Genomic DNA, 11,948 nt, shown 5'->3' with positions numbered 1-11,948 from the left:
CAATATTTCATCAAAATATAAATGACGTGTGTGTGTGTATGTATTTTTAATTTGGGGGCAACATACAGCAATGCTCTGGGTCTCAGTAGGGGGCCCCTGGTTCTGTGCATAGGAGTGATCCCTAGTTGTGCTCAGGGGACCATATGCTGGATGTTAGCCACACACCAGACAAGCACATTACCTCCCACACTATCTTTCTGGACACTTAACTATATTTCTATTGACGAATATTTAATGTTTCAATGTACTGTGCTATGAACACCGTAAAAAAAGTCAAAGTGCAAAAATGAACTTGATACAATTTTGAGTTATTTTTTAAAGAAGAATATGCTACAAGAGTGTTTATATATGTATGACTAAAACAAGGGGCTGGAGAGATAGTATACTGGGTAAGGCGCTTGTCATATAGGCGGCTGACCAGGGTTCGATCTCCGTCATTCCATAAGGTCCTGCGAGGCCACCAGGAATGATTTCGTAGCACAGAGCTAGGAGTAAGCCCTGAGCACTGCCACGTGTATGAACCCCAAACAAAAAAATAAAACAAATCAGCAACAAAGATCCACCAGCATCAGAAACAGTTCACTGATTTATTAGATGAACAAACATATTCATATAATCAATGAAAACTGTATGCTATATAAAATAATTTAAGAAATGTTGAGAATTAGCAGCACCATCAGTTATAGAATAGCAAGAGAAATTTCACATATTTTACGCAAACACTAGAAGGGGCTAACTACCTCAAGACCTAATAACGCCACTGAATGTCTGGGATGACTGAGAAGAGCATCCTTTAGGTAAACACACCTCCTTCTACTCCAAATATCTGGTGAATGAATCTGATGATTAAATGTTTTAGAAAATGCTATGGAAATAAGAGATACTGCAGAGTATTTTAATTAATTAGGACAGATACTAAAAAACACTCAGCTATATTAGCATGGTTCAACACTTTTGCATCTATGAAAAACTCAAGTTTTGAATTATGAAATGATAAAAAATAATTTTAAAAAGACAGTAGTTGTCTCTAAGAAACAGTAAATGGAACACCGGTCACTATGAAAATACATCACTTTTCCAGTTTAATAATTTACTTTAAAAAGTTGTGTAGCTTTTATTACAAGTGACTTACAAACTTCTTAATAAGCATTTTAAAAAGCTTAAATGTATTTCTAAAATCTAATAGATTCTTTTGCTTAAAAAAATTTTTTTTAGCCCTATTGTACATTTACTGTGTATCAGAGTAAGAGATAGAGTCTGTATGAAGGATACAAATTTACACACATTTATAGTACTATATCCTAACATCTACAAAATTCACATTTATAATACAAGCAAGTTAAAAGCCAAGTCAAAATTGTGGAATTCCAAAAAGTCAAATTGTATACTAATGTTTATTTTGTCTCTTTAAAAATAGTTCAACTTTGCCAACTTGAAAAAGCCCTCTTACATTCTAAGCTTGGGGGTATGGGGGGAACACAATTTCCAGATACATTTCAGCATACACAAACAGTTTTTCTGTGCTGGTGAAGTAATGGATTTCCAATTTTCTTCTGGCCCCTGAGTCTGCGTCTCATGGTAAGTTTAACAGAGTTCTTTCGCTGTGAGGTTGCAGGGAGGTTTGCCGGCTGAGTACCACCAGTGCGACTTAAACCATTCCGTCTGTGTTTCTTCAGAAGAGGGCCAGAATTGGATTCTTCCAATGTCCTTTTAAAGTTTGCTGGAGGGGTTCTTTCAACTTCTCGGGCTTTCATTTGACCTGGGGTTGACATCTTTAAATTTTTGGGGTCCACAATGGAGTTTGTTGAATTAGTAGGTACAAGGCCAACTGACAGGCTATTACTCAAAGATTCATGTATCCTTAAAGTTAGGGCTTTAGTGCAATTTTCCTCAAGTGGTTCTGGGTCTTTTGGGAGTATGACTGTCGCCTGGACATTTCCTCGAGCCACTTCAGCTGGGACTTCTAAATAATTCTCAGAGAAGGCATTACTACGGACCAAGCCAGGTACATGGTCCTTGGAGTTCAACCTTGGCCACGGATCTTCCTCCAGTGACTGGAAAACAAAAAAGTAAAGAACTAATTTATCCTAGAATAAAATCACAGGGAAATAAACAGATTTTACAGAATAAGAAGCAATTCTGTACCTTTTTCGGAGAAGTGATGATGGTTTATTTTCACTTTCTAAATTAGAATTTCTGAATGTTCAGTTTTGTGGGAAATATGAAGTTCAACATTAAAACAACTACCATGTCATAAAAGAACCTGTTTGCTGCTTTGTACTCCCAAATACTAGACACTGTTCTCTGATTTGAAAAAAGCCAGTTTTACTGAACATGCCTAGGCCTCTCCAAGAAATTCTTGAAAATCAAACAGAAGTTTCCAGATATTGTTTTTGAATAGGTGAATCAGATATATACTCTTCCTTTACATATATCCTCCAACCTCCATACAGGTAAGAATATTCTTCCCATAAAACATACACATAATATTGTATCATTATCAGAATAGCTTCCCAAGGACTGAAGTGTAAATACAACACACCCCCGCCACCCCGTCCCCAGTATATTTCCCTGAATAACTTTGTCTTAAATTTATTGAAAGCCAGAGAGGGAGAGACAGTACAGTGGTCAGGGCAGTTGTCTTGCAAGCAGAAAACCTAGGTTTGATCCCTGGCACCACATATGGTTCTCATAAAGCATCACTAGGAGTGATAGAAAAAAAAATTTTTTTCCCTTGAAATACTTGGCCAAAGAAATAGGACGTACTTTTCTGGCAATCAACTTGAGTTTGATTCCTGGCACCACATATGGTGAACGGTCAGGATCAAGTCCCGAGCACAAAGGTTGATATAAAATTGTCAATAAACACCTCTCAAGAAAGTGCTTTCTGGGGCCACAGAAATGTTTGCCTTGCATGAGAGCAACCCAAATTCAATCCCCAGCATCACACGGGAAACCCCGAGACCACCAGGAGAGATTCTTGTGCATAAAGTAAGCAGTAAGCACTGAGCACTGCCAAATTTGACCCAAAAAATGAAGAAGTGCTTTATAAAAGTATATTTACAATAAGAATATTTACTATTTAGTGAATCTAGAATTGAAAGAGAAAACCAAAACCATCAAAAACTGTTTTAACCTAGCGATGAGGAAACCTGTTTCAATCTAACTGTAACTATACAGACTTCTGGGGTGGAGGGAGAGTGGGGAGTGCGGGTGGGAGTGTCTATAACAACACACATGAAAAAGTTAACTGACTCCAAAGAAGACTAGTGATGAAAAATTCAAGTTCCTAATTTGCTGTTGTCCTGGTTGTTTGTAGGCCACACTCAGAGGCACTTGGGACTTACTCCTTCCTACATCTGCACTCAGGGACCATGTAAGGTGCCAGAGACTGAATCGAGGTCAGTCATGCACAAGGCAAATGCCTTAGCCACTCCCCAAAACCCTCTAATTTTTTTTTTGGGGGGGGGCACATCCAATGATGCTCAAGGGTTATTTCTGGCTCTGAACTCAGGAATTACTGCTTTCAGTGCTCAGGGGATCATATAGGATCCAGGGATTGAACCTGGGTTGGCCATGTGCCCTACCCACTATACTATCACTCTGGCCCCTCACCCCCCTAATTTGTTAATAACTTAAATATTTCTCTTTTTTACTATGAAAATATTAAATCGTTTTTAGGACACTGGTTCATTTATTGATTCTACAATGATTGGGTTCTTGAAAGTCTAATTCTTTTTGCTCTTTGGCCAATAACCGGTGGTGCTCAGGTTCTCTCCTGGCAGACTCGAGGGACCATATGAGGTGTCAGGGGTCAAACAAGGGTCGGCAGCATGCAAAGCAAGAGCCCTACCCACTGTACTATGGTTCTGACCTGAAAGTCCAATTCTTGTGATCTGTTTTAACCCAACTAGATATTGGGCAGAAAGGCTATCCCAAAGCACCTGTGTTGAAAAAGTAGTGTTTGTTTGAAAGTTTTTATAAATGACTTTTACTAACATCAACAAAATTTGTATGTGAAGACCTTATCCTTCTGCAGTTAGGTTGATCCCAATGCTTAGGTCACAAGCAAGTTTTCACTGGTCACAGAAAACTATCTCACAGAAACTGTGATCAAGAAGTCACTCTTTAATATAGAAAAAGGATCTGTAATAAGACCAGAAAACATATATTCAGTAGAAAGAAGGCTTCCTATTGCCAAATAATCAAGTCACTAACTTAGGCACAAGAAAAAAAGGTACTAATCAAGCTATACATAAGAACAGAACATATTGCTCTGGTGTGTATAATAAGCTTAGATATCTGAGATCTTATCTAATAAGAAAAACAAAAGAAAAATTTCAGAGTTAACAAAATTTATTGTAATTTCTGTTGCGCTGTGTCCTTGTAAATCCACATATTATTATTCTGACACTACAGGTGCGCTGGCTTTTCTTCCCCCACTTCCTCCTCGAACTTTCCCTTTTCCATCTCTTTTTATTGGCATTCTGTGGGGAACATATTGCATCTGTTAGTGTAGGAAACTACGAAAACTTCTTAGACTCATCTCAGATCAATAATTTGCATTGCTAAGCTTTCTTACCTGTTGATAAAACATCTGTGACATGGAGATTTCCTCCTGAAAAGATATACTTTAAGTTTCACTACTTCAGATACATTCCCTCTACATTTATTTTACCATCCAATATTAAATAGTTAATTGCAAACTGTGTCCAGAACACAACTGAAATTAAGTGTTAATTTTCTGAAGGAACTCCCACTCTTCTTCAGTCTTTAGCTCACCCACCCGACCCCCCAAGGGGTGGGGGAAAAAAGAGCAAAATTTAGCATGTAGTTTTTCCCTAAAGAAAGAAGAAAGAAATGTATGCTGTAGGGGCTAGTGCAATAGTACAGTGGGTACGGGTAGGGCATTTGCTTGCAAGCAGCCAACCCAGGTTCGATTCCTAGCATTCCATATGGTCCCCCAAGCACCACAAGGAGTAATTACTGAATGCAGAGCCAGGAGTAACCCCTGTGCATCACCGGTGTGACCCAAAATGCCAAAAGAAAAAAAAAAAGAAAGAAATGTATGCCTTAGTAAATTTTCACTTCAATGGCGTTTTACTAATATATCCATCTTGGTGTTAATTCGATACTTTTAGACTGACATGTCTATAGATAATAAAACTAACTTCAAATGACTAGTCTATGTAGGATTTTATAAGAAAAAAAAAAGAAAAGAAAAACAATTTCTAGGAACCAAAGTGATAGAACAGTGGGTAGGGCACCTGCTCTGCACACAGACAACCAGGTTCAATCCCCAGCATCACTATGGTCCTCAGAAACCTGTTAGGAGTAAGCCTGACCAATTCCAGGTGTGACTTCCAAGGAAAAAAACAAAGAACAACAACAAAAAAACCCACACCAAACAAAATTCCAAACTAACTTAATGCCATACTTATCTTTATGTAACTTAACATGGGGTTATTACAACAATAAAATAAATAGGACATAGTTGTGACTGCTCACCTTTAAGTCAATTAAGAATTTCTTGAGGCAGAAATTTGTCCTTTTCTACTTATTAAGTTAGAGGCAACAAAAACTGATTATTATTTTCTCATTTTGGGATGTGGTCATTAATAAACAACCATGATCATGTATGTTAGTACTTACATATTAATCTTTTTGTTGTTGTTTTGGGGTCATATCCATCAGCAGTCAGGACTTAATCCCAGCAGTATTTGGGGGACTGTATGGTGCCAGGGATGGAACCAGGGGAAACTGTGTACAAACCAAATACCTTAACTCCTAGACTAGTTCCCTGGTGCTTGCCTTGCATATATATGATCCTGGTTCAATACTCAGTACCATACGGTTTCTAAAGTAATCCCTGAGCAGAAAGCTGGAAGTAGTATGTTTTACTCCCATCACCACAGGGTGTAGCCTCAAAACCCAAAAACTAAATAAAATATTTACAGGAACTACATAACAATTTTGTAATGTAGAAGAATATACTTACACTAATGTAGTAGTATATACATAATCAGCACACTGCAGTAATGTTTTTTGTTTGTTTTGGAGTGACACCCAGCAATGCTCAGGGTTTATACGTAGTTAATGTGCACTTGGTGGAGTCAGAGTTACCAAATGGGGTGCCAAGGATAAATCCCAGGTCAAATATGTGCAAGGCAAGTGCCTTACATACTGTGCTATCACTCTGACCTCCAAACTACAATAATTTTTACTAGTAACCAGCATTAAGAATAATTATTTTCATTACAAAATTTTCTGACTCCTCAACTTACCTCTATCTTAAAGCCTCCTTCCCTTGTCTTGCATGAATCTGACCTGGGTTTAATCCCTGGCAATCCATATGGTCCCCAGAGCCCTGCCAGGGATCCTGGTTGAAGAGCCAAGAGTAAGCCCTGAGCACAGCCTGTTGTAGCCCCAAACAAAAAGAACTCTATTTGAATGCATGTCAAAATTTCATTTTATTTCTTATTTTCTAGCTGGAGCGATAGCACAGCGGTAGGGCGTTTGCCTTGCACGCAGCCAACATGGCCGACCCAAGTTCGATTCCTCCGCCCCTCTCGGAGAGCCCGGCAAGCTACCGAGAGTATCTCGCCCGCACGGCAGAGCCTGGCAAGCTCCCCGTGACGTATTCGATATGCCAGACACAGTAACAACAAAGTCTCCAATGGAGACATTACTGGGCCCGCTCGAGCAAATCGACGAACAACGGGAGGGCCTTTACCTTTACCTTCTTATTTTAATGGTCAGCCTTCTAGAAAGTCCATTCTCAGAAAGCCAGGTAAATGAAAGAAGTTATCACTACTACTTATTTTCAATTAAAAAAAAAGAATTAAATCAAAAAAGGAAAATTATGGTATTTAAGTTTATTTTACTTTTTTGGGATTGGGGGATGATATCTATCAGTTTTCAGACGCTACACAGTGCTTGGGGGTAGCTCCTGGTGGTCCTCATTGGATCCTGAATTATTGGAGATCAAACCCAGGCCTCCTACGTGCAAAATATGCATAGTCAGCACCTATTTAAATATATTTTACAGCGTATCTTTTATTGTTTTTGGTATTTGGGCCACACCCATCTGTGCTCAGAGATTACTCGTGGTGGGGCTCAGGGGACCATATGTGGTATTAGGGACAGAAGCCCTGTTAGTTGCATAGAAACAACTGTCAGAAGCTAGAGAGATAGTTTAGCAGGTAGGGCACTTGCCTTGTACATGGCTGACCTGGATTTGATCTCCAGAATTCCATAATGTCCCCTGAGCCCTGCCACATTTGGCCCAAATCCTCACACCCCCAGCTCCCCACACTCCACAGAAAAAGGGCAAGTGCTTACCTGGTATATTATCTCATTGACACATTTTTTTAGCATTATCTTAAGCACATTCAATAATAATATGGATAATGAATAATGATTTTTTGGCAAAGTTCTGAACCCATGGCCTCACACAAGCCATGGGAATCTTGTACCACTAAGCCTCAGTCTCAGCCCCAGGAATGATGTTTCTCGTTCATATTAAAAGACAACCAGTACTAAGGTTCAGTTCAATTTTGACTCTATTCACACTGCTTAATTCCGATTACTCTAAAATCTGCACATTTATCTTTCTGGGTTATAAATGTTCAAATAAAATACATGTAAAGATTTCACAAGCAGACCAGGGAGACAGTGTAGGGATTGTGCCTAGCCCTTGTTGGATTCCCAGAACTGCATTCTCCCAAGATTGGTTGGTGTAGCCCTGAAAGCTCCCAGCACCACTAGGTATAGTCCTAAAGGCTCCCACAAGTATCAGCAAGGTGCCCTGGTGGTCTCCATCACGTTAAGTACCAGCATCACTGCAACCTCAGGCCCTCACAAAGAAACTCCAGCCTAGTAGGCTAATGTCCCAGAAGGTGGTCCCAGCGCCCCCATCCTAAGTACTGGTTGGGATATCCCCCCCAAAAAATTCACAATCTTATAAATGCTGTAGAAATGTTTGTTATTAGAAAATGATATTTCAAAAAATATTGTTCATATTCTTCAAGGTCACATGTAGCATTTATTTGATACTATTTTTTTGCCCATTTTCTTTTATTGATTAATAAAAAAAATTTTTTCCTTCTTTTTAAATTTTGGACCATACCTAGGGATGCTCAGGGCATAATGGTGTCAGGGTTCAAACTCAGGCCTGATGCAAATCATGTGCTTAGCCCTTTGAACCATCTCACCAAGTCCTCTATTTGGAATTAAGATATATTTCTAGTATCTGGATTATTACTTGATGTAAAGACAGCTCACTGACATAAGTTACATTAAAAAAAAATTATCATTTTCTTGAAACTAGTTCAAATCCCATCTTAAAATTTTTTCAGGGAATGTTCACCAAATAAATTCTATTAAAGCAACTTAAATTTTCTAACTATATACCTTGACTGGTGGTGTAGAACATGGGGAAGGAGTCATCATACAAGTTTCTTGACTATTATAAGAAGGGCTATCAGTCAGGTTCAGATAGAGCTCATCTTCGTTGGTGAAATTTCTCTGACAGTCCACTCCTGGAGAGATGCAGATTACAATGGCACTAGTATTATCTGCTCGAAGCATTCGCTGCCTCCAGCGGCCTAATGCTCGATTCACAAGCATTTTGGCACAAGATTGTCCATGTTCACCCTGTTTTTAATAAAATAAGATGATGGTTAAAAGTCAAATTTAGTCACATCTACGTCTATACCAAATAATAAAATTAGGTGTTCAGTGGCCTAAATACAAATTTCTAAAACTTTAAACATTACCCACAGTGCGCATAACTATTAATACTGCCTGCAATTAAAAACAGAAGGTCTTATTTGTGTTCAAATTTCACTTCTTTTTGGCAGCAATAAACTTTGTCTTTCGTGTAAACTTAGCTAAGTTATTCAGGTATTATCTGAAACAAAAGTAAACGTCAAATTATTATGAACAATTCACAAATGAAGTACGTAGGGAAAAACTCACTGAAGGGGTTAGAGAGAGAATCCAATCGGCTAAGTGTAAGTTTTGATTGCAAATTGCTTAGGTTTGATCCCTGGCACCACATACAGTGCTCTGAGCACCACCAAGAGTGACAGCCCGGCCATCCCCAAATACCAAGCTTGAAGCAACTCCTAAGGACCACCAGGTGTTAGCAAAAATAAAACAAAATAAAAAATCCACTGCGAAAGGCCCATTTCCTCTTAAAGTAAGAGCTTCTGCAAATCAAATATAATGACCCAACATAAAATTTGTCAAAGGAGATGAATAAAATTCAACAACAAAACTTAAAAGGCTCTTAAAAATTTGTGTGTTGCACCTCAAAAGAAACAGTGACCAGAATACAAAGACAGCCTACAGAATGGGAAAGGATATTCACCCAATACCAATCCGATAAGGGGTTGATATCAAGGATATACAAGGCACTGGTTGAATTCTACAAGAAGAAAACATCCAACCCCATCAGAAAATGGGGTGATGAAATGAACAGAAACTTTCTCAAAGAAGAAATCCGAATGGCTAAAAGGCACATGAGAAAATGCTCCACATCACTAATCAACAGGGAGATGCAGATCAAAACAACAATAAGATATCATCTCACACCATAGAGACTGGCCCACATCGAAAAGAACAAAAGCAACCGGTGTTGGCACAGATGTGAGGAGAAAGGGACTCTCCTTCACTGCTGATGGGAATGCCAACTGGTTCAGCACCTTTGGAGAACAGTATGGACGATTCTCAAAAAAATTAGAAATTGCACTCCCATTTGACCCAGCAATACCACTCCTGGGAATATATCCCGGTAAGGCAAAAAAGTATAGTAGAAATGACATCTGCACTTGTATTTTCATTGCAGCACTGTTCACAATAGCCAAAATCTGGAAAAATCCCGAGTGCGAAGAACGGGCTGCAGAGAGAGCCCAGCGGGTAGGGCATTTGCCTTGCACGCAGCGGACCCGGCCGACCCGGGTTCGATTCCTCTGCCTCTCTCAGAGAGCCCAGCAAGCTACCGAGAGTATCTCGCCCACACAGCAAAGCCTGGCAAGCTCCCCGGGATGTATTCGATATGCCAAACATAGTAACAAGTCTCATAATGGGCCCGCTCGAGCAAATCAATGAACAACGGGAGGACAGTGCTATGGTGCTACAGTGCCCAAGAATAGATGGCTGGTTAAAGAAACTTTGATAGAGACAGACTATGGGGAATAATGACTACCATGAAGGCAGGGGGAGAGTGGAAAAGGGGGGGTATGCCGGGGATATTGGTGGTGGGGAATGTGCACTGGTGGAGGGATGGGTGTTTGATCATTGCGTGATTGTAACCCAAACAAGAAAGCTTGTAACTATCTCACTGTGATTCAATAAAATTAAAAAAAAAAAAACCTTTGGTACATCTAAACAATGGAATACTATGCAGCTGTTAGAAAAGGTGAAGTCATAAAATTTGCATATAAGTGGATCAACATGGAAAGCATCATGTTAAGTAAAATGAGTCAGGAAGAGAGGGACAGACATAGAAAGATTGCACTCATCTGTGGAATATAAAGTAATCAAATGGGAGACTAACACCCAAGAGTAGTAGCGATAAGGACCAGGAGGTCTGCTCCACACCTTAGAAACTGGCCTCACATGCTAGGGGAAAAGGCAGCTCAGACAGAGAAGGGAACACCAAGTAAAGGATGATGGGAGGACCCACTCGGGTTGAAAGATGTGTGCTGAAAGTAGACTATAGACTGAATGCGATGGCCACTCAATACCTCTACTCAAACCATAACACCCAAAAGGAGAGAGAACAAAATGCCCTGACGCAGAGGTGGGGTAGGGTGGGGGGCGGGATGGGGTGGAGGTGGTGGGAAGGATACTGGGAACATTGGTGGAGGAGAATGAGCACTGGTGAAAGGATGGGTAAACGATGATTCTATGACTGAAATGCAAACACAAAAGTTTGATAAGTTTATAACTGTACCTCACAGTGATTCACTAATAAAAAAAATTTTAAAAATGTTTGTGTGGTAAGTACAAAATATTAATATACTATTATATACTATATGTAATATAATACATGACATGCCAGTCTTCTTAGCACTATATTAAGTATATTTGATTGCCACATCCCTGAAATGCATATATTCAAAATGGATATTTTTTCATCCTTTCCTTGAAATAGGGAATCATTCTAACACATTAATTGGGGATGGGGAGAGATCGTACAGTGGGAAGAGCGCTTGCCTTGCATACAAAAGACCAAGATTCAATCCCCTGTCAACCAAGCCCACCGGGAGTGATACCTGGGTGCAGAGACAAGAGTTAAGTTCTGAGCTCAGCTGAGTGTAGTCCAAAAACAAAAAAAAATACTAACACATTAATAAGTAGAAAAACGGAGTACTACTCCTCTCAGTTGGTATCTTTAACTCGATGCTGGTGAGCCACGGCAATAACTCAAGTGAGAGTGCACATGGCTGGCACTCTCTGAGGTTCAAGGCTCAGAATTCATCCCCCCAGCACAGCATGGCTCCTACGGAGCCACACAAGCCGTTTCTTTCTTTTCTTTCTCTCTCTTCTCTCTCCCCCCTTCCTTCTCCCCCTTTCTCCTCACTCTCTCTTTCCTCTCCCCTCCCCTCTCCCTCTGTGCCAAACCCACTGGCACACAGAGGCAATTTCTGGACCTGTGCTTGGCCACGTCTCTAGTCAGTGCTACGGGATCATGAGGTGGAACGGAACTAGGGTCTCATACACGTAAGGCACTGCTCTAGTTCATTGATCTCTCTTTCCTGTCCCAACAGTGATTTTTTAAAAAATGATATTACTGCAGGGAAGGGGATACTGAGCAACACTCAGCAGTTCTCTGGGCTTACTCCTGGTTCTGCTCAGGGAACCATATGCAGTACCAGGGATTGAACCAGGGCTGACGCTGTGCAAGGGTAGCGCCTTACCCATGTACTCTCTCCCTTCAG

At 40.0% G+C, this 11,948-nt stretch overlaps 1 protein-coding gene across 1 annotated transcript in view; it reads right to left on the bottom strand.

The window, feature by feature from the left end:
• Window positions 1-573: 573 nt before the first annotated feature.
• The window catches only part of PPM1D (protein phosphatase, Mg2+/Mn2+ dependent 1D), a 51,267-nt gene continuing 39,892 nt past the window's right edge, over window positions 574-11,948 (bottom strand). Inside the window, exons 5-6 of the mRNA XM_056127760.1 lie at window positions 8,413-8,655; window positions 574-2,054 (exon numbers count right to left, since the gene is read on the bottom strand). Of these exons, the coding sequence (XP_055983735.1) occupies window positions 1,497-2,054; window positions 8,413-8,655 (801 nt within the window). The 3' untranslated portion in view covers window positions 574-1,496. The remainder of the gene's footprint in view (window positions 2,055-8,412; window positions 8,656-11,948) is intronic.

Source organism: Sorex fumeus, unplaced genomic scaffold, assembly GCF_029834395.1.
Source record: "Sorex fumeus unplaced genomic scaffold, SorFum_2.1 ptg000063l, whole genome shotgun sequence".
NCBI lineage: Eukaryota > Metazoa > Chordata > Mammalia > Eulipotyphla > Soricidae > Sorex > Sorex fumeus.
Note: the sequence above shows the minus strand (reverse complement) of the source record. Positions and strands in the feature narration are given on the sequence as shown.